General features: G+C 42.1%; 2 protein-coding genes across 4 annotated transcripts; one reads left to right on the top strand and one right to left on the bottom strand.

Annotated features, from left to right (window-relative positions):
• On the bottom strand, positions 1–12371 carry znf341 (zinc finger protein 341). Of its 3 annotated transcripts, XM_017487583.3 has the most exons (16): positions 12247–12371; positions 10858–10965; positions 9906–10096; positions 8947–9096; positions 8527–8742; positions 7881–8064; positions 6438–6531; positions 5756–5952; positions 5475–5647; positions 5190–5398; positions 4944–5040; positions 4299–4431; positions 3510–3621; positions 2707–2777; positions 2186–2386; positions 1–1918 (listed from the first exon to the last, which is right to left on the bottom strand). In XM_017487583.3, exons 1-16 carry the CDS (start codon positions 12275–12277, stop codon positions 1677–1679), a joined length of 2409 nt encoding a protein of 802 aa, XP_017343072.1. In that variant the 5' UTR covers positions 12278–12371; the 3' UTR covers positions 1–1676. The 3 variants fall into 3 exon arrangements, with proteins under 3 accessions (XP_017343072.1, XP_053542373.1, XP_053542374.1); XM_053686398.1 differs by having other exon boundaries at positions 5475–5952; XM_053686399.1 differs by having other exon boundaries at positions 5475–5952; positions 6438–6528.
• A 1491-nt stretch (positions 12372–13862) lies between these two features.
• e2f1 (E2F transcription factor 1) lies at positions 13863–21113 on the top strand. The gene is made up of 7 exons (XM_017486341.3): positions 13863–15049; positions 15488–15590; positions 15716–15935; positions 18047–18199; positions 18406–18520; positions 18644–18851; positions 19234–21113. The coding sequence occupies exons 1-7, from the start codon at positions 14810–14812 to the stop codon at positions 19488–19490; spliced, it is 1296 nt and encodes a 431-aa protein (XP_017341830.1). The 5' UTR covers positions 13863–14809; the 3' UTR covers positions 19491–21113.
• The last annotated feature ends 1856 nt before the right edge of the window (positions 21114–22969 follow it).

Here is a 22969-nt window from a genome sequence, read left to right as displayed (position 1 = left end):
GAAAGTAATGAGTAAACTTTATTTTGTGTTTATTTTAAGTAACAAGGAAAGTAAATAGCGTATGTAAGTAATGCTAGTAGATAGAATAGGTAACAATTAAATAAAGTAATAGTAAGAAAAAAGTAATGCAAGCAGTAAGGTAATTCCAGTAAATAACAAGAAAGGAATGCAAGTAAATTGACTCAAGTAAACTTAAATTAACACAAATAAAGAAGCAACACAAACTGATGCAAGTACAGAAAACAGAAACAAGTACAGAAAGTAACATATGTAAGCAAAATAAGTAAAGTAAGTAATGCTTGTAGTTAGAATAGGTAACAAGTAAATAAATAAAACAGTAAAAGTAAGCTGACAAGTAAACTTACAATAATGCAAGTAAAGAAGTAATGCATGCAAGTAAACAAAGTAACATTCAAGCAAGTAACGCAAGTTAAAAAGTCATGCAAATGTAAGTAGAGAAAGTAACGCAAGCAAACTGGTGCAAGTAAAAGTAATGAAAGCAGAGTGATGTATGTAAAGCTAAAAAGTAATAAGTACATAAAATAGATAATCAAAGTCAAGTAAGAAAGTCATCCATGCAAACTGACAAGTAAACGTAATGCAAGTAAACAAACAAGTAAGCAAATATAGACAGTAATGCAATTAGTCAGTAAAGAAAGGACTGCAAGTAAACATGAACATAAGTAACGAGTAACACAAGTACAGTTAGGAACGCAAGTAAGACGCAAGTAAAAAAGAAAGTAAAGTAAGGTAAGTAATACAATCAGCATTTGAAAGTATTTTCATTGATATAAAATGCAGAAAAAAAAAAAAAGAAAAAAAAAGAAAAAAAAAAAACAGTACGAGGATATACTTTCACAGTGAGCGGTCTGTATTAAAACATTTATCATCAGTACATTATTTCAGTGCTGCACTTTCTGAAATAGTCAAACTTCGATCGTTTTGACAAAATTTTATAAAAATAAATATGACTTCCGTACAACAGATTAAATTGTGCTGCGACTGAATCACACCACAGAGAGGAAGTGAAACACTCATCTTGCACAGCCTTTCATTTATTTGCAGTTAGCCCGGAACTCAGGCTGGACCAATTTCACATCTCGTTTACAGTCATAAAGGGCACACATTCAGCCACACACACACACAAAAAAACCCACTGATCATTATTACAGCAGCAATTCATCTCTTCTCTACAACGAGAAAATAACTTTTTTTTTTTTAAAAACATGCAACGTTTTTAATATAAAACAAATACATTCATGAACGAGAGTTCGTTGCTAAGTCAGGGTGTAAAGTCAGTCCTAAACCAGTCAGGACTAGCACAGTGTAGAATTTCAGTTGCACCACAGAGACTTAAAGGTACATTTGTAAAGTGAAAGCACGTAACCAGACACAAGGGAACAGTTAGCATCGATCATTCTCAGGTCAGTCTCTGCGCTTGCTCCACAGGATTATGAGTACAGCCGGATGATTTTTTTTCTCTTAGATCGCGATTCTTTGTAACATATTTAGTAAAAATTCATACGTTGCTGTAGCTCAGCGTTTTAGCTCCGTTTGTCGTTCTGTTTTATGGAAATGCTGCAGAAACCAAATCGACATGCCAGTACGATCTGGGGGTTGCCCCCCCCTCTTTGTGCTGCCGGATTTCCTGTTAAACCAGACGACTTGAACAGACGTCAATGAGCCGTAGAGCCGAATACGGTTTCCTCCAGCAGTTCATCAGCCCCTCCACCTCCCTGCAATCCTTCATTCCGCTCCTCCTCCTCTTCCTCATCCTCCTCATCTGTTCCTCTCATCATCTCAGCTCCTGTTCCCATTTCAGCTCCCACAACTCCACCTTCACTCGTCTCTTCCTCATTGTCATAATCTTCATCCGGGGCGTCTGTGTAATCTGCTTCTCCGGCTGTGGGTTGTCCACCTACACACACACACAAATTCAGAATATCAGCGAATATGATGCATAATTTAGAATTTTCCGTAATTCTGATTAGTCATTAATTTCATTTTTACCCATTATTTGTTCCCATGATATCCTATTTAAATATCAATAAGCAGGCGGTGTGATGGAGTGAAGTTACTACTGCAATGTTGATTATTTTCCTATAATCAAGCACAGCCTGAGGTGTTTTATTTCCCTTATACCTGTGGTATAACACATAAAAGTAAGAATGAATAAATAAAAAACCTCCAGCTGTTCCAGTGGTGGTGTCCGAGGCGGCGGTCAGTGGGCAGCGGTGCTCACGGTAGTATTTGAGGCGGGTGAAGCCCTTGGCGCAGGTGGAGCAGCGGAAACGGTAGTTGTTGGTGTGAGAGCGCTGGTGCTCGAGCATGTGTGCACGCCGACTGAAGCTCTTCTGGCAGAACTGGCACTTAAACGGCTTAATGCCTGTGCACATGTACACACAATCAGTGCATGGAAATTTATCAGTTGAAAGAAATGAGTTAAGGTGCAGTGTGTAATTGTTAGAGCCCTCTGCTGGCCACATGCTGAATCACAGCAGTAATAAAAAAAAAAAAAAAAATTGCCTCTGGCAGGGGGGCGGAGCTAATTTCAGGTAACTCACAAGCCTGCAATGAAACTATTAGAGGAAGCGTGGCAATATGGAAAAATACAGGGTTTTAACTCCTTCGCCAAGAGACAGACGCAGAGGCCACGCCTTATATACACCATGTATTGAGAAGTGTGTGTAGGCAAATGGAGTGTACCTGAGTGAGACAGGATGTGTGCCTTCAGCTTGTCTGGTCTGTTGAACTCTTTGGTGCAGCCAACATGCGTCCTTATACACACACACAAAAATGCACCTATTTATACAGCATAGACTACTACAAAATACAGACAGACAATACACACCGAAAGTCTCAGGTAATATCTTGAATAAATGATCACTACAGTTATTTAATTAATTTTATTGACCAATTTTACTTCTGACCATTTTATTACTCTAACGAAAGCACCATGAGATGCATTCTTTTATTTTTGGATTACGCTTTGTCTTCCTTTTTGTACTGTCATTATTTTTGTAACATTTAATCTTCTTTAAATCACTTTAATTTGTTTTTGCATTGGGTTAACCTTCACATTTCATTTTTTGTATTGTGTTTTATTTTATGTATTATTTTGTTTTTTGTATAGTTTTTTCATATTATGGCTTTTTTTGTTTTATAATTTATGTTATTTGCCTTTAAGTCATTACATTTTGTTTGATTTTTTCATCATCTTATCTTGTTTTTGCATTTATTTTCTTTGTAGTTTAGATCATTTTCTGTTTTGTTGCTTTGGTATAGTTTTATTTTTATATCATTTTGGCGTTTTTTGTGTTATAACTCGTGTTTGTTTTATCTGACTTTCCCTTTGTTACATTTTAATTTTGTCCATCTCTCTCTCTCTGGCAGTCACACGTATTTAATCAGAATCTGCTCTTGGGGCAGAAAGGGTGTGTGTAAGGTGTGCGAGTGGTTATGTTTCCAGGTTAACGTGATCCTGGCCGTGTGTGAGGTTGGAGCTGTACCTGAAAGGACACTTGTACTTCTTAAAGGGTTCGTGGATCAGCATGTGTCTCTTAACCTTGTCCTTGCGGTTGAACGTGGCTTCACACACCGAACATTTATACGGCTTCTCACCTGCAGCGTGGACGAGTACGAACACCACATCACCAATAATAATAATAATAATAATAATAATAATAATAATAATAATAATAAAAAAAACACATCACAACCAAAAAAAAAGTTTACAACAGAAAATTAAACCAAGCCTAACTAGAACATGCTCATTTATTAGTGCTTACAGTATTTGTGCAACTCCAAATGAACAAACAATCCACACACTCCCACTTGGGCTCATGCAGTCGGTGTGATGAAGACGAGCTTCCAATCTGACGACAATTCAAACGTCCTAACTTAAACAAGGTGTTTACCCTTTTATAGTTACATTTAACGTTGTAGAACGTCCGTGTGACGAGTTAGCTCCTGTTCGTACTATAGCAGCTACAAACAATCATTCCCTCACCAGCCCTCTCCATCCTGAAATACAGTGTGTCATGTTATTGTTAGGGAAGGAGTCTCAAACGTCAGCACTTTTTAAACAGACTGAGGTCATGCTGTTAACGCTGCAAGTTTTCCGACTTCCTCAAAACAGAAGAGTTTATGCTTTATGGTTTCTCGTTAACGTGACTGGTTGTGTTTGGCGTTTTTGGCTATAAAGAACAGTAACTCCTCTTCATCACACCACCCTGGTGTACAGTAACGGCACAACGTGGAGGATTTTATTGCTTACGTAGCGCAGAACACATGCGTACCCGAGTGTATCTGTGTGTGCAGTTTGAGGTAGTGCTCCGTTTTAAACAGCTTTTTACAGATCTGGCATTTGAATCTGCCAACAGCGCCGTGAGTGAGCAGGTGTCTCCGGAAATATCGCTCGCACGGGAACACCTACACACACACACACACACACACACACACACACAGTTAGAAGACTAACAGTAAAGAAATCTTTGTGAGCCTATATAATAATCTGAGCAATCAGATACTTCATTCGATAAAATAAGACATTTTGACCATTTTTCAGTGACACCCCTAATAAATATACTTTACGCAACATCTCATTTGTACATTAATGGCTGTTACGTTAAAGTTTATTAATTAAAGCAAAGCAAGTATACGCTACCTGTGCACACCATTGCTAACTCGTTTCTCCTCAGATTCAATACTACAATAGTGCGCAGTTCTCAACACACCCACAAGATGGCGCCATTTAGCCATTTTCAAATGTTATAAAACCGATAACGGATTATGGGAAAATGCTTAAATAATCAGTAAAACTGATAATCGGTTGATCTCTACTTTATATCATAGCAAAGTAATATTGTACAACCCTAGCTCAAATAGGGGGGTGAATACTTATGCGGCGCACAGTAAAGTGTTGTGTGTGACGGCACTCGTACCTTGTGGCAGTGTGAACAGGGGAAGTTGTGTGAGGCGGTGAGGATGTGCTGCTCCAGAGCTTCCTGTGTGGAGTATTTACTCTGACACTTATTACACCTGCACAACAACAACAACAACAACAACAACTTTAACACACAAAATCTGATATTTATTCCTAATCCTAGCAAGCATCTGCAAAAATGCCATGGGTGTGTGTGTATACAGTGTGTACCAGACATGAGTGTGTATGTGTGTGTGAGAGAGACCTGTAGTAAGCAGTGTCTTTGCGCGTATTCTGCTGAGGACAGAAGCTGTGTGAGTACTGGTGCAGGCCGAGCTCGAACAGAGACTGGAACACTTTGGTACACAGGTGACAGCGGTAGGTCAGGTGCTCCTGGTGAGAGCGGATGTGCTCAAGGAAGAGCTCCAGCTTCTGGAAGGTCTGAGAGCATGCCTTCACCACACACCTGTACACCTGCATGGAGAACAGCTGGGCTATGATAGGATCTAAACACTGATCCAGCACACGTGGGACGTGTTGCTCGACGTACCTGCTCGTCTTTGTGTTGGGTCATGTGGGATTTGAGCTGGAAGTAGCTGCTGAATTTTGCGGCACAGAACTGGCACTGGTACGAGCTGTCGATGAGAATGAGCCGCTCATTTCGGGCCTGGTTGGATCCTTTCACCTCAGACGTGAGCTCAGTCTCGCTCTGATCCAGAACTCCTGGAGAACAGAAAAGAGGATCAGCCTTGTACAATCTCCTCGGAGACGCCCGTCTCAGTCCTCGCTGACCGTAAATGTAACTATAACGACGTGAACGGAAGCTGTTACCATGTTCTTCTTCGTGTCCGTCTGAACCTTGAGCCGTGTTCTCCGGGACCGCTTTTGCCGTTACGGGGAGTCTGGACGCAGTGCTGTGCACTCCAGCTGGCCACACCTTGTGCGTCTGCATGTGCTTCTTCACGTTGGACTTCTGGGCGAAAGCTCGGCCGCATACGATGCACTGGAACGGCTTCTCGCCTGTGTGACTGCAGCGCCGAGAGGAGGGAAACTGGGAAGTGAAACCGAACTGGACAAGATCACAGGGTTTGTTTTTTGTTTTGTTTTTTTAAATAAATATCCATGAAATCCAGAAAGTCTAATAGCTCGCTCTCACATACTTAAAGAAAATGATGAAAAAAATCAAAAAGAAAGAGACGGCAGAAAAAACTAGAAAGGACAAAAAAAAATGAAACAAAAAGGAAGGACAAAAAGAAAAATAAATGATTAAATATAATTGGTTTCACTTCCTGCAACAGGAAGTGATGTGTGCTTAACTAAACATCATTATTATAAGCCCAGAATAGAAAGATTGGAAAAATATATTTCTATGCATTTAATACATTATGAACTTCACTTTTTATTTTATTGTTCAAAATAAATGACATGATATGGACCAACAGTGCTGAACGTGACACAAGAGGAAGACGCGAGGTCGAACGTGACGCAAGAGGAAGAAGACTTTCTTCTTTACCTTCTGATGTGCTGCTGCAGGTCGAAGTTTTTAGCAAACACCTTGTCACAGAAATTGCACTTAAGCTTCTGACCTTTGGCTTTTGTTTGACCTGCTGAGAAACAAAACATTATCCATAAAGAAATCTGTTGCAACACAAACACATTGCAGTGCTATTACAAAGTGAATGCCATGTAGAACGTACTGCTTTTTGTGGGTTTTTACACACGAATAACTTTTTTTTTTAAATTAACCCTCTTACCCCTAAGTTCCCACAGTATTATGTCCCATAACCCTATATTCCCCAGAGAAACAGCACGCCAACCCTGAGTTCCTGGGCCAAAGTCAACATTTTAATTGTAACAATTTTAGGCCTTGAAACAACTTAATGAATTTGTGTGATATTACTTTGGAAATGAAGCAGTTCAGTGTTTAATTAACTTGGAGCACAATTCTTAACTAGAGAAATTACGAGAAAAATGCTCGCTAAAATCCTTCTACTCATTTAGAAGTACCATACGAGCATCAGCGTGGTCAATGCCTTTATAAATAAATAAATAAATAAATAAATAAATAAATAAATGCATTTTAGCACCAAAAGTCAAGTTTCTGGTGGTAAACAGACCAGCAGGTAGTGTTTTCACGAATGCACAGAAATGGTCCCGTTATGACTCCAGACCCCTGCAGTGTCAGTCACACTGGTTGATGCTGAAGATGAAGACGGATCAGGGTCTGAATCAGGAGAGTTTGCGTCTATCAGTTTCGGTTTCAACATCACCTGAACTTTCACTGCCGTCACTATCTAGAATCCTCGCTCTCGCCTGTGTAAGTTTTTTCTTTTTTTCCCCCACTGTTTTAGATGTACCTGTGTTCACTGTAGGTGTAACTTTAGCTGGAACACGATTAGCTTTTTGCTTTGGCATTTTTAGTTCACTTCTATTACACCAATATTCACGCTTGGATCAGTTTCATCGTAATGCCGGCGTAAAAACTTAATCACGTCGTGACGTCATCAACCTTCCGGGTCAAAAAATGATAATTAAATAAGTAAGGAATCATAGCAGATTAATGCCAGTACACCGGCCTTACGGGGATAACGTTTACACTGTAAATCCTCTATATCGGCCTTACAGGGATTTGGCATAGACGACCAAGCCGGTCAATCGTCCTTACGGGAATAGATCAAAGACGGGCAAGCCGGTTTTTCGGCCATACGGGGTAAGAGGGTTAATAAATATAAATTCCATTTCCTGTGACACGTATGTATTAAGCATGATGTGTATTTATTTTGACACTTTCAGGGATTTAAATCTGCCATTAAGTGAATCTGAATCCAGCCTTTCGTACCCATGTTTCTGGCCCAGAAATGAGCTCTGCATATTTTAGGCAAATTAAAGGCTGTGAAAATGACAACCTGCTCCTTTAAATGAAATGAAAAATGGTGTACGAAGCGCTCTCCATTACCTTCGTGGCCTTTCTTGGAGTTGCGGGTCTTTTTGGGGATGATGACCTTGTCGTATTCGCTCAGCTCGCTCAGAGTCACGGTGCTGTTGCAGCTCTTCAGCTTCTGTGCCGGTTTAGCCGAACTGTAAACGGGAGCGCTGCTGAAGGCTGCAGTCTGACTGTCCACACACTGACCACCACCACCCTGAGACACAGAGAGAGAGAGAGAGAGAGAGAGAGAGAGAGAGAGAGAGAGAGAGAGAGAGAGAGAGAGCATAAATCAACAAGAAAAAGAAAGAAAGGACAAAAAAAGAAAAAGGACAAAGAAGAAACAAAAACAAAAACAAAGAAAGAAAGAAAGAAAGGACAAGTGCCAAAAAGACAAGCAAGAATGAAAGAAAAATGAAAGAATCAATAGGCAGGTGGAAGTGTAAATAATTTGTTCTAAAATAAAAAGCACTGAGTAAAAGGTGGTGAAACGTCGTATACAGTACTGTCAGTACCGACTGCATCACCAGTTCTACTTTACGACACATTACACTTACACTGTCACAAACATTCTGTGGTCAGTATCTTTAACTCTCAACATGATGGACAACAAGATGAGAAGGGTCCCAGTACTGTAACCTCATCTCTCTCGCTCACACACACACACACACACACACACCTGAACAGACTGGAACTGTTGGAGGCCGAGCGTGTGGACCTCTGCGTTTCCTCCTCCAGCCATCGGGGGCAGTGTGCTGTACACCTGCACTATGGAGCTGTTGATACTGGTGGGAGCCTGTGCAGAAAGGGGTGGAGCCTGGGCCAGTGGGAGGGGCTGAGAGGCCTGTGGGTGGTGCTGCAGGTATGATGCTGTACTGGGCAGGCTCAAATTACTCTGTGGAAAAGAAAGAAAAAAAAAAGGGTTTAAAAAGTATTATTCCAAATTATTGCATGAAGCTTTGAATAACAATAACGAATGCCATACCCAGGCTTTAATAAACATCAGCAGGAGTCCTAATAACCACGCTTTCACTAGTTACAAAAGCCAGGCAGTGTCAATGCTAGGTTACAGCATCTATGGCAGATAAATGGTGTGTACCTGAGAGGAAGCCTGCATGGCCGTGACTGGTGTGTCCATGGACGTGAACGCCGAGATGGCCGACATGAGAACCTCGTCGCTCACCAGAACGTTCCCCTGCACCAGGGTGTGTGTGAGAGGAGACGGCGGCACCGTGATGTACGTCGACACCTGCACAAAGAAAGAAGGGGGAAAAAAAAAAAAACCTGAAGTACACGGAAAATTACACACACCCTTTAAGTTTTGATTTGTTTAAAGATCATGTCACTTTTTTTGTTTTTGGTGTAAGAGTGCCGGCACCTTTGTTTGTTTGGTTTTAGATCGCGAGCACCTTTTTGTTTGTTTTGGTGTAAGATCACATCACCTTCTTTGGTTTGTTTGTTTAAACAGCACCAGTATCATGTGTGTTCAGATGTTTCACTTATGTGTTGGAAAAATGTGTGAAACTCACCAGTAGGGTTCCTCGGCGCTCAGGAAATGTATTACAAATATACATCAACTATATATTCATACCTGTGTGTTTGCAGGTGTGTACAAAGTATCGGCATATCATCATAATAAAGTTGATCTGTATGTGAACAAGCAAGAATAAAGACACTGTGCGTGTGATTTTAAAAGATACCAGTCCCAGTTTGTACTCAGGTGATTTTAAACCATCACCACCTGGACCTTTGGTTTTCAGATATTTTTAAAGACAAACTGTACCATTTTGTTGTTTACAGTTCACCGGCACCTGTTTGTTTTTGGAGTAAGGCCACCCTCACCTTTTTTGGTTTGTTTGTTTAAACAGCACCAGTGTCATGCGGGTTCAGAGTTCACCTGTACCAGCTCACCTGTACCTTTTCGATTGTTAGTTTCATTTACAGATCACCGTACCATTTTTTGTTTATAGTTCTCCTTCACCTTTGTTTTGTTTGTTAGTATCGTTTACAGATCACCAGTACCGCTTCGTTGCGGGTGAGTATTCAGAGAACATGTACCTGTCTGTTGGCCGGAGGTTGTGCCACGGCGCTGACCGAGGGTACAGGTGTGTAAGTGCTGCTGGATGCCAGTGACACGGTGGCGAGCGAGGGCGTGTTCTGCTGGCACTGCTCCCTTTTGTGAGTCAAGAACGCCGGCAAGGAGTTGAACTGCTTCTTACACTTCCCACACAGGAAGACGTCATCATCATCTGCAAACAAGCAAAGAGGATTTAAAACCGCTATTCTGGACATGACGACGCACTGTCTGTACAAGCTAGTGCAGAGCTGAAATTTACTAACCAGAAGCGCAGAAAGTGATCAAATAAAATGTCTGAAAAGGGGGGAGAAGAGAAAGAAAAAAACCCCACAGGAAACGTTAAGTCTGTGATCGAGGCGTGGAGAGGGAGAGAAGCGGTTAACTGTCACGTCACATTTTCACGAACTAACATAGATAAACCAGCAAACTCCAGAGTGGACAGCGAGATAAAAGCAAATGAAAAGATAGTTTAAAAAAAGAAAAATAATAAAATCAGGATCTTGGAGAGTTGAGGAGAGGGGAAAAAAAAAAAAAAAAAAATGTATCCAATCCTGTAACAAATGGAGAAGATTGGAATTTTTATTTTATTTTTTTTTGGGGGGGGTCCCCCTTGGAACTGGAAATATTTACATACGTAGAGCACGTGCGTGTGAGACGAGCGCCCGATTCATCGCACCAGAATAAAACGGCACATAAGCAAAATGTCATAGAAATTAAATGACGATCCGTACCGGTGTTTTGAAATTTGATATTAACCGACTCCACGTGGAAGCCCTGGCGCAGTCCCCCCAATCTCTCACGCTCGACTTTTACTCGGACCGTGCTCTTGCTCACTGGATGTGTTCTCTTGATCCTGAGTAAACTCTAGAGACTGTTGTATGTAAAGTTCTACATTAAAACGTACGGCTACGCTGAAACCGTCACTCTACTCACCCATCGGCTGGATGGCGGCTCCGGAGACGTTCTGATTGCTGTGATCAGGGACGCCGGCTTGACCGTCCAGGAAGGACTGGACAGCAAGGACCGTCTGATTGTCCATTCCTGCAAGTTTATTAAAACTAGTTAGGAAAATGAAAATCACTGCTAATATCCAAAAAGAAAACTTCACCCTGAACGATATACACGTGTTAGTGTGCATTAATGCGCAGGTAAATGAACAGCTTTATGCATCGTTTATCTATCATCATCACTGAAAACAGCTGCAACGACCAACATGAGCAATGCACTCAGAATAAAAAACATTGCAATGAGAGAAATACATAACAGGATAAGTTACCGTAACTTGTAGAAATAATGAAATGCTTAAACTGCATTTATGTGAGTGAGTCACGGAGTTAAACGATTGGTTTTCCTTCCTGTTTTTAAAATCATTCAAATAAAAATATACATATTTATACACACTTAGCTCTAGCTGTTGTAGTTCATTTTGAAGGAATAATGTCATAATATCATAATATAAAATTAAAGGACTGTATCTAGTTTTATGTGCACATTTTGTTCAGGTAAAAATATAAATTCTCCACACACACACACTCAACTTTAATTGCTGTCTCGAATCCTTTAGTAATGCTCACATTTATCTTCGTTTTAGTCACACAGATGTTAATGTGTGACCAATATGTCTTAAAAAGCAAACTTTACACATCATGTGGAGAGACTTTTGTTTAGTTTGTGGTTTTCTGCTCATGTTGCTCAGGTGGAAACAGCTGCTTTTAGGGATTAAGATTAAAATATTATAAAAGAAAACTGTTGATTTAAGTTGATTTTACATGAAACATGCATTTAAGACCACACAATTTTACAAGAAGAGAGAGAGACCAAGAAGACAAACATGAACAGATGTTAAGTATTTAATGAATGTGTTGATAAAAGGGTGTAAATAAAACCTCTCAATTCAACAAGCTTCATTAGCATGACCAAATACATGTACAGTATTGACAAAGCATTACAGGAATGTAGAACTGCTATTAATAAACATTGTGTAAAAAATAAGTGTGTATACTCTCGCGCGCTCTCTCCCACTCTCTCCGTATGTTATAAATACTGAAAGCATAAATATCCAATACAAACGCAACTTTATAATGACAAAATCTCAATAACAGCCAATATTCTTTATCCGTGTTAAATATACATCCTGTAGGTTGATGTAAACAGTATAAGAAGGTGTGCAATGTTTATTTACAGGCGTTTGTTGTTTGTTTTTCTCGGAAGGAAAACACGGAAGAGACAAACACAAACGCACAAAAACCGCGCTTTCAGGAGAAACATCAATTCAGCAGGTATTCCAGATTTAAAAACAACAAGAAAAGTGCAAAGTTTTACCTTCTAACACCTCGAATATCGCCTGCGACATGGTGAAGATGATAGCGGATTCCCTGTAATCAAGCAGCAGCAACGCTAAACCGCGTCTTCTTCGTCGTTTTTATTCGCGGGCTTCTACTTCTTCTTCTACGGTAGGCCGCTCACTAGTGTGTCGCGCTTGACCGCCATCTTGTGGTCTGGTGTAGAACTGGAGAAATGGTGACTGATGGGTAAAATCCATACACATACATAGATACATATATATATATATATATATATATATATAGTGTGTGTGTGTGTGTGTGTGTATATATATATATATATATATATATATATATATATATATATATATATATATATATATATATATTTTATTTTATTCACTCAACTATTTATTTGTTAAACCACACTGTGGCTTAATGTTAAGCATGTTTGCCTCACACCTACAGTGTGTTCAGTGTTCTCCCCGTGCTGCAAGGGTTTCCTCCAGGTACTCCGGATTCCTCCCCTGGTCAAAAGACATGCATGGTAGGCTGTGTATATGCATAGTATATGAATGTGTGTGCGATTGTGCCCTGCAATGGATTGGCACCTCGTCCAGGGTGTACCCTGCCTTGTGCCCCATGCCCCCTGGGATAGGCTCCAGGTTCCCCGTGACCCTGCAGGATAAGCGGTATACAAAATGGATGGATGGATGGATCTGTACCATGCATGTTTCAACTTTATTTGAAGGAACAACAGGTTCATTATTAGTTTGTTTGTAATCAATAGCAGGGGTGTAGCTATATTACAGCATTACAAATAACAATTAAATATCACAAGTTGGAAAATATAAACAAGTACTTAAAAATTTTACCACACATGCATCAACTTATTTATTGGTTTGTTTATTATAGTATTTTACACCACTGTTCCCAATAACAAATCACTGAACACTGTTGTTCGTCACATCATTGTACTTCGTTTTAAACTCTCTTCTTGGTGACATTTACAGTAATAAAAGTGAGTTATTGTCTCTGTAACCATTTCCATCGTGTCTGATCCCTGACTCAAAGCTATCGCTGCTTTGTTTTGTTCAAAATTGTGTAAATACATCGATAGTTTGGGGTGCCGTGACCAAAGATTCATCTTTGCGTGAGAAATATGTTATAATGTATTATTTTCTCTTGTTCCATTCAATTAAGTGTCTTCATAAAATCTTCCTTCTTTGTAACCCGATATGGTAATAATCATAACAAATCGATGAATATGCAGATTAGTCTACGACGCCATCTGGTGACCTTCCGGCGACATTTTGTGCAAATTTTCCCCTGAAAACAGATGACCCCACTGGTTCACCACGCCCTGTTCAATCAATAATCCATTACATAGAGAGTTTAACATTTTCTAAATCAGGACCGAGAGCTTTAATGTTTAATGTTTTCTATGAAAAATAAAAATTAACATAAATTCAGTGAACATTTCAACAAAATGGTGGGCGAGTATATTACTAATACAGGGTTATGTGGTCAAGGGCCGTGATGATTGACAAGACGATATAGCCAATCACCAAGCAGAAAGCCTCTGACGTTCCGGCGCGTTTCAGCCAATCGCCTCGCGTGTTTCCGGCACGTGCCACTTTTCGCGGCAAAGTAGGATTTGGCGCGTGAAAATCGGCTCCTCTGTTTCCGATCAGCTGGAACAACAACAAAAACAACCGCGCGCGCGACGTTGATGCGGAAAACACCGAGCTGATTTACTGAATCCTGGACACTTAAAGCGGATATAAAGTACATCTGAGCGTTTCTGGAGCTTTATATTTACACTTGTGAGCTTTGGAGGATTGTTTTCTTGTTCGTTTTTTCTCCTAAAACCCGGCCAAACTTCCTGAATGAGCTGAGAACATCACGAGCTGCAGGAAGTCCTGAAAGAGAAACTCCTTTTGTGCTGTCAGATCCGCATCTTTTACATTTTCTTTCTAAAGAATTGTGTCTTTTATTTGTAGAACCTGCCTTTGCATGAAAGTTTGAGCGATTGCATTTTGAAAATGGGCAAAAAAGTTCGTTTTTTTAAGCTTTTCGGCCTGTTTCCCTTTACAGTGCTTGTTGCCGAATAGGCCTGAGCTTGTCTAGAAGTTGACGTGATTGTAACTGATATAAACTATAAAAACAAATCATAATATGCATTCATGTTAGCGTGCATTAGTGTCGTTTTATGTCTCAGTTTTTACACTTAATCTTTAAACTGCATGCGTGTTCGAAAGGTAGTGCCAAAACAAAGGAGGCTTAATCTCATTCATTACAATTAAAGTAAGATTGCATGAGTATTAAATAATGTGAGCTACAAATCTGCTGTATAACAACGTCATAAAGAACTGTAGATAGATATTTTAGAATTTTGTGTTCTAAATCTGGAAAAAAGACAAAACAAAAAAAACAACCATCATTAAGCACTTCAGATTAGTGATCAAATGGGTCGGCAATATCATCTTAAATTGACTCAGATTTTGCCACTGAACTCCCTCTCATCATCATCTGTGAAACTGTGAAGACAGGAAGCTGATATAACTGGTTATTATAAGAAAAGGTGAAAGGCCACATCTCGGATGGCGGACACGGTGGTTTCTGCTCACAGCTCGGAGGATCTCCTGGTCGACTTTGAGACTCTCCTGAACAGCGGCAGCATCGACCTGAGCGCAGATCATCAGATCGTCATAATCTCTCCAGCATGCGGCAACGTGGAACTCGTCCAGCCCCGGAGCGCAGGAACGGATCTGCTGCTGTTCTCCACGCCGCACAGCACCATGCCACTGCAGCGTAGAGACACCATGCCGGGCCGCCCGCCGGTACCACACGCACTTTTACACACACCACGTCGAGCCACACGTCGATACCACACACACACATTCAGTAGTGGCACAGAAGGTCAGGGGTTCAGCACTGCTGAGCTGCCACTGGGCCCTTAACCCGCTTTGCTCCAGGGGGCTGCATCATGGCTGACGCTGTGCTCAGACCCCAACTTCCTTACAAGCTGGGATATGCAAGACAAAGAATTTTACTGTGCTGTATATTTGACAAAGAAAGGCTACTGCACTCACGTACATGCTCACTCACACACACATACTGAAATTCATAATAATAACATTTACCGAGCATCGCTTCTTCTTTCTCATGATGTTTTGCTTCCTCTCCTCTCACTCTTATCCTTCTTCATTCACTTATTCTTCCTCTTCCTGTTCCTCTTCCTCATTCATTTCACCCTCTGTGTGTGTGTGTGTGTGCAGGTGAAGAGGAAGTTGGACTTGGACAATGATCACCAGTACATCAGCACTACCAGATCACCTCCACCATGTCCTGCTCCTCCTGCTACACCTGGACGTCCCAGAGGTACACACACACGCTGGTGTTAAATATAATTTCGCCAGTTGATAATCGTGCATGTTGCTCATTACTCTACACTGTGTTCCTGGTCAGTCAGCCATGTGAACATGTTCTCGTCTTTCTGTCCCCAGTCCCTCGGCTAAGCACGGAGAAATCACGCTATGACACGTCCCTGAACCTCACCACCAAACGCTTCCTGGACCTGCTGGCTCAGTCTCCGGACGGCGTTGTGGACCTGAACTGGGCCTCACAGGTGCTGGACGTCCAGAAGAGACGCATCTACGACATTACCAACGTCCTAGAGGGCATTCATCTCATCTCCAAGAAATCCAAGAACAACATTCAGTGGCTGTGAGTGTCAGAGATCTCTCTCACACACACTCTCACACACACACGTAAAATTCTGCATCACATTTTTTACTTTCTTTATTTTTCTTTTAAGTACAATTTTACAAATTTCATTTTAGTTTTAATTAGTGACTGACAATACACAGGCCACGCCTCCTTCACTGTGACTGACAATACACCGGCCACGCCTCCTTCACTGTGACTGACAATACACCGGCCACGCCTCCTTCACTGTGACTGACAGAGACACAGGCCACGCCTCCTTCACTGTGACTGATAGATACACAGGCCAAGCCTTCTTCACTGTGACTGACAGATACAGTTCATGCCTCCTTCACTGTGACTGACAGATACACAGGCCACGCCTCCTTCACTGTGACTGACAGATACACAGGCCACGTCTCCTTCACTGTGACTGACAGATACACAGGCCAAGCCTCCTTCACTGTGACTGACAGATACACAGGCCACGCCTCCTTCACTGTGACTGACAGATACACAGGCCACGCCTCCTTCACTGTGACTGACAGATACACAGGCCATGCCTCCTTCACTGTGACTGACACACAGGCCACGTCTCCTTCACTGTGACTGACAGATACACAGGCCACGCCTCCTTCACTGTGACTGACAGACACACAGGCCACGCCTCCTTCACTGTGACTGACAGATACACAGGCCACGCCTCCTTCACTGTGACTGACAGATACACAGGCCACGCCTCCTTCACTGTGACTGACAGATACACAGGCCACGCCTCCTTCACTGTGACTGACAGATACACAGGCCACGCCTCCTTCACTGTGACTGACAGATACACAGGCCATGCCTCCTTCACTGTGACTGACAGATACACAGGCCACGCCTCCTTCACTGTGACTGACAGATACACAGGCCACGCCTCCTTCACTGTGACTGACAGATACACAGGCTACGCCTCCTTCACTGTGACTGACAGATACACAGGCTACGCCTCCTTCACTGTGACTGACAGATACACAGGCCATGCCTCCTTCACTGTGACTGACAGATACAGTTCATGCCTCCTTCACTGTGACTGACAGATACATCGGCCACGCGTCCTTCACTGTGACTGACAGATACACAGGCCACGCCTCCTTTACTGTGACTGACAGATACACAGGCAACGCCTTCTTCACTGTGACTGACAGATACAGTTCATGCCTCCTTCACTGTGACTGACAGATACATCGGCCACGCCTCCTTCACTGTGACTGACAATACACAGGCCACGCCTCCTTCACTGTGACTGACATACACAGGCCATGCGTCCTTCACTGTGACTGACACACAGGCCACGTCTCCTTCACTGTGACTGACAGATACACAGGCCAAGCCTCCTTCACTGTGACTGACAGATACACAGGCCACGCCTCCTTCACTGTGACTGACAGATACACAGGCCACGCCTCCTTCACTGTGACTGACAGATACACAGGCCACGCCTCCTTCACTGTGACTGACAGATACACAGGCTACGCCTTCTTCACTGTGACTGACAGATACACAGGCTATGCCTCCTTCACTGTGACTGACAGATACACAGGCCACGCCTCCTTCACTGTGACTGACAGATACACAGGCTACGCCTTCTTCACTGTGACTGACAGATACACAGGCTATGCCTCCTTCACTGTGACTGACAGATACACAGGCCACGCCTCCTTCACTGTGACTGACAGATACACAGGCTACGCCTTCTTCACTGTGACTGACAGATACACAGGCTACGCCTCCTTCACTGTGACTGACAGATACAGTTCATGCCTCCTTCACTGTGACTGACAGATACATCGGCCACGCCTCCTTCACTGTGACTGACAGATACATAGGCCACGCCTCCTTCACTGTGACTGACAGATACACAGGCTACGCCCTCTTCACTGTGACTGACAGATACAGTTCATGCCTCCTTCACTGTGACTGACAGATACACAGGCCAAGCCTACTTCACTGTGACTGACAGATACACAGGCCACGCCTCCTTCACTGTGACTGACAGATACACAGGCCAAGCCTACTTCACGGTGACGGACAGAGACATGGGCCATACCTACTTCACCGTGATTGGTGTGTGTGTGTGTGTGTTACAGTGGTAGCCGTATTGACGGTGCTTCAGTCGCTCGTTATCAAGAGTTACAGAGAGAAGTGTCTGAACTGTCCGACGCTGAAGATAAATTGGACGAACTCATTAACAAGTGCAGCCTGCAGCTCCGCCTCCTCACTGAGGATTCAGAGAATAAGATATATCCTTCCTGCGTGTGTGTGCGTGCGTGTGCGTGCGTGCGTGTGTGTGCGTGTGTGTTACGGGACATGTCTCCCAGGTGCTAATATTTTAAAACACTTGTATACACAACACATAACGATAAATCACATAAGCAGTTACCATACATGTCGAGATGATCGAGATCAGAATACTTTGTGTGCGATTTCATCTTTAACACTTTGCCACGATGGGGTACGTGAGGTGTCAGGACCTGCGCAGCACCGTGGACCCTCCGGATCAGATCGTCATCGTGATCCGAGCCCCACCCGAGACGCAGATGACAGTCACCGAGCCCAGTGAGGTAATAAACAAACGTTTGTTCTAGTGACGCGACAGTTGTGAGTTGGCGCCAGAGCCTCAGTTATAATCTTAGCACCTCTTAAAATAAAAATGAAATGAATGGTTGATGATTTGGGCTGCACAGGGGTACCAGATCTCCCTGAAAAGCACTACGGGGCCCATCGACGTGTTCCTGTGTCCTGAGGACAGTTCTGGAGTTTGTAGTCCTGTAACGGGCTGCAGTCCTGCAAAATTGTCCCCCCACAGCCCTCCTCGTCCGGCCTCGTCCGCACAGGAAGCGAGGTCGCCGACGCTCCCGAACACCTCCCCACTTCCTTTAGTGAATGAGACAGGTGAGTGCTTGAGATTACAACATCGCAGAAAATTAACTAACGCGCAAATCGGTGTGAAAATCGAATCCGTTGTGTGAGTTACGCGTTACGTGCTCGGCTTTGCTTTAAATACGCGTTCGCCAGACGCACCACATTCCGTGCACGAGTAACGAAAGGTCGTATATGACTGGTTGAAATGAAACCACGTTTACGAGGTTCTCGTCCAGTCACCCCTTTTGTTTGTTTATTTATTTATTTATTTATTTATTTATTTATTTATTTTAAAATAAAAGTTCGTCTCCGTAAGGTAAAAAATGTGCGATGTCCTTGGCTTTGTGGGGACACGAGATATAAAGCCGTGTCCACACACACATACTAACTAACTTGAATATTCTATTGTCAGAGTCGATGCTGGACCCGTTCTCGGGTATGAGTGAGATTGCCGACTTTGACCCCTTGACTCTGGGCTCGTCAGACTTCCTTTTGGATCGGACCGGTCCCGGTTCTGGTTCTGGCTCGGATCCCTTTGGCCTTCCGATCGAGAGCTTCATCAGCTTGTCTCCGCCCCACACGCAGGACTACCACTTCGGTCTGGAGGACCACGAGGGCATCAGCGAACTGTTCGACTGCGACTTCACCGACCTTGGACCTCTGTTCTGAGAGTCTCTGTTCGTATCGTCCCTCGACTGACTAAAAATATTGGCACCCATTTTTAAAGCACTTTTCGAATTTTGTCTCTAACACAAAAAATTATTTTTTTTCCACTTGTCTGGAAACTGACTCCCGTTTGCATCTTCAGCACTTCCTGCTTCATCGTGCTTCATCATGCTGCAGCTCCGAGCTGCCTTTCATCCTTCACTAGCACTTCACCCCGGCCGTCTCTGAGCTCCGCTTCCTTAATCAGTTTAATTTATTTATATAAAATATAACGTAATCTCTTTTTCTTTTATTATTGTTTAAGTTTTGTAGATGTAAAGAGGGTTGTATGTTCTGTGCATAGAGGAGTGTGTAGTGTACGTGTGTGTGTGTGTTGGTGCGTGTGTAGAGATTTGAAACCGAGATTTCCTAAGGTTTTGCTCAGGTGGAAAGACTATTCCTTCGTTACAGTATGCATTTTAAGACGCATCCTCGACGATTTGTCCTCATGCGTAACGGGCGAGTGGCCGCTTGCAGCGGTAGAGAAGAGTGTAGTGCTTGCTGCCATGGAATTTAGCTAGCTTGTTTAAAAGCTAGCAGTGCAAACTAGTGACGTTCTTTTAGCTACCGTGTACAGATGTAGTCATGGTTGACTATGTAATCCCCTACGTTTAAATAAATAAATAAAATGACATTCGATTGCACTGCATTCTGGGTATTTAATCCCTCGTCCCTCAGACGAACACGATGACGTAACAATCGTTAAAATGGCGACGGGGATATAACCATGGCAAAGCTGACAAGTTAGATAGATCGCTGTATTTCTAGCGACAGTCATAGGTTCTGCGTGTGTAGAGTGTTTTCCTGGTGCTTAGCCAATATTTTCTTACTACTTGAACCATTTAAACAGAAATAATGTCTTGTGTTCACCTTTTTACGGCGAAAACGCAAAGTACCAGAGTCGTTTTGCTAACGAGCCGGCATGCTAGCTAGTAAAAATTTATAAAATTTAAATAATTGTTAGCGCTCCTGCCTTCTGGATAATATTCTCTTCCCGATATTCTTGAAAGTACCTTAAACACGGTGACTAGGATTCAGCCGAGGGCAAATAGGTAGGGGAAGTCGACGAGGGTGTGTTATGAACGTGGTATTGGAACACAGCCCTGGTTCATATAGCTTCTTGTAGTCCGTAGAGGTTTTATTTAATAAGCTATTTCCTTCATACACGAGTATGAGCTAACCGTGTGTGTGTGTGTGTGTGTGTGTGAGTGAGAGAGAGAGAGAGAGAGAGAAGGGGGCCGGGTTTTCAGAAAGGCAGCTTGTTTTATTTAGAGAGAGAGAGTGTGTGTGTGTGTGTGTGTGTGTGTGTGTGTGTGTGTGTGTGTGTGTGTGTAAAGGGTTTATTTGTCGTTTTAAGGTGTGCAGTGTGTTTAAGAAGTTTTAGGGTTTTTCCATGTTGGTTTTATGTGTGTGTGAGAGTGATCATGATGTCCATCCAGCAGAATGGTGGATATGTTTGGAGAAAATGTATATCCATATGCAAATTCTTTATTAAGTGGCTTTTTAATGATCGACAGTGAAAAAAAAAAAAAAAAACAATGTTTCTGTTTCATCAACAATCCCAAATAAATCAGTTATCTCCCTTCACATGTCGTCTGTTTGCCTGGATCGCCGAGGTACTGGGAAAGTTTAGTTTTTTCTTCACACTATTGCCCAAATTTTGTTCACATTTGGGGGAAACTAATGGATCCATTCAATCCTAAATGCCTTCCTATGAACTATTTATGTTCACTCCATAGGGTAGGATATAAATGTCTATGTTGTGCACTTCATACCCCATTGCATTCACTCACATATTAATCTTTATCATTAACATGTCGGTTTACGGTTCCCTACGTTTCCCACAATGTCGTGCAGTGGAATTTACCAGTGGGGAAACTAGGGAATTTCTTTAAGCCACGAGTTTCTAAGGTGCGGGCGTGTCAGTAAGAAAACATGGTGGAATCAGTGGCTACAGCGTCTGTAGTTAACATAAAGGCACCCCCAACGTGTTGTATTTCTTACACAAAATGCCATGATAGACACGTGGATATAAATTCTGGAAAGCGTTTCTATAAGTGCTTTAACAATCTGATTATAAACAAACAGTCAAATATGTAAATCTGCCTTTAAAAGTGCGTCAGCTCCTTTTTTTGTGTGTGTCTGGAGGTAAAAATCACAGAACAGTTAAGTTAATGTTAGTCTCTAACAATGTACAACAAATCAAATTATTAACATGAACTGTATGTACAGTATGAGATGCTTTATAACATAAACAGTGTAAATATGAGTAATAATAAGAGTAATGCTGTAGGGGGCAGTGTTGATACACGTGTGTGTTACCGCATCACTGCTGCTGCTCCATCATTCCTTTTACAATCTCCGTTTCTCATGTACGTGCCTCTCTTTACTGCACATTAACCTTAACGCTGGCTGTTTGCCGCTCCATTTCCACTGAAATGTACCGAAATCACATCTGTGTGTCATCCCGAAGGTCGAAGAGGCGCAAAATCCACTTTCAAGCCTGCAGATAGTTATGTATGTCTGTGTTTGCTAACCAGATAGTGATCGACCGACTGATGAGTGATGGTGAGGAACTCATCCGAGTCTGATGGAACGCAGCCACAGCCTCGATTCGACCGTATCCCGGACATGATTTGGACCAAAAAAAGTATAAAAATTGATTGTGTGGTTGTTGTAGTCGGGTCATTTTGCTAATTAAAAACTTTCAACATGGTTGCCTGAGTCAGGTTCGGAGACCTGTGAGTGCAAAACACATTAACAAACAAAAAACAACACCAACTTGAGAAACAAAACAGCAAAGGGGCGGTCCTTATTGAACCTCACACACTCACTGCTGATTAAAAGATTTTTAGTTCGATATCTCTCTAACCTAGCGAAAATGTTTAAATGTGACGTTGCATATGTTACTACGGTAGAGCGAGGAGCAAGGAGTCTAAATAACCCCAGCGTTACTCAATAGTAACGCTGTAGCCAATCAGCAACAAGAATGAATTTACTGTTGCGGATTTTAGTTGAGACACTCTTGGCCCACAACACGCTGACCTTTACGTACCTAAACACAATGTTGCGATATCTGTCAAAGTTCACGTAAATACAATTCAAAAATTCAACTAAAATCAACTTGACCAACAGCAAATACAGTATATCTCAACAGTTACAATAATATTTACGTAATATCATATGTAATGTTTTAATATTGCAGTTCCTGAAATGGCCTCATATTATTACATGCTGTTTATTATTATTATTATTATTATTATTATTATTATTATTATTATAATAAATAAATGTAAGGAATAAAAACATGTCAGGACGTGCGATTTTAGGGAAATAATCGATGATGTACCCCAACGTTTACTGTTTTCCATTAAGAGAAAATGTCCTGGAGTGTTTTATTCCTCTTATACCACAGCGATTTAGCCAACATTTGCAGTTTTTAA

Source organism: Ictalurus punctatus, chromosome 15 (genome assembly GCF_001660625.3).
Source record: "Ictalurus punctatus breed USDA103 chromosome 15, Coco_2.0, whole genome shotgun sequence".
Classification (NCBI taxonomy): domain Eukaryota; kingdom Metazoa; phylum Chordata; class Actinopteri; order Siluriformes; family Ictaluridae; genus Ictalurus; species Ictalurus punctatus.
Note: the sequence above shows the minus strand (reverse complement) of the source record. Positions and strands in the feature narration are given on the sequence as shown.

Excerpts from the sequence above, each read along its gene's own strand:
- znf341 (XM_053686398.1), bottom strand. The coding sequence starts at position 12,277 with ATGTCGCAGGCGATATTCGAGGTGTTAGAAG. Across the intron at positions 3,622-4,298 it reads GCACACACAGATACACTCGG|GTGAGAAGCCGTATAAATGT; the intron begins GTACGCATGTGT and ends TCCACGCTGCAG. Across the intron at positions 2,387-2,706 it reads ACACATCCTGTCTCACTCAG|GCATTAAGCCGTTTAAGTGC; the intron begins GTACACTCCATT and ends ACATGTGCACAG.
- e2f1 (XM_017486341.3), top strand. The coding sequence starts at position 14,810 with ATGGCGGACACGGTGGTTTCTGCTCACAGCTCGGAGGATCTCCTGGTC. Across the intron at positions 15,591-15,715 it reads TACACCTGGACGTCCCAGAG|TCCCTCGGCTAAGCACGGAG; the intron begins GTACACACACAC and ends TTCTGTCCCCAG. Across the intron at positions 15,936-18,046 it reads AAGAACAACATTCAGTGGCT|TGGTAGCCGTATTGACGGTG; the intron begins GTGAGTGTCAGA and ends TGTGTGTTACAG.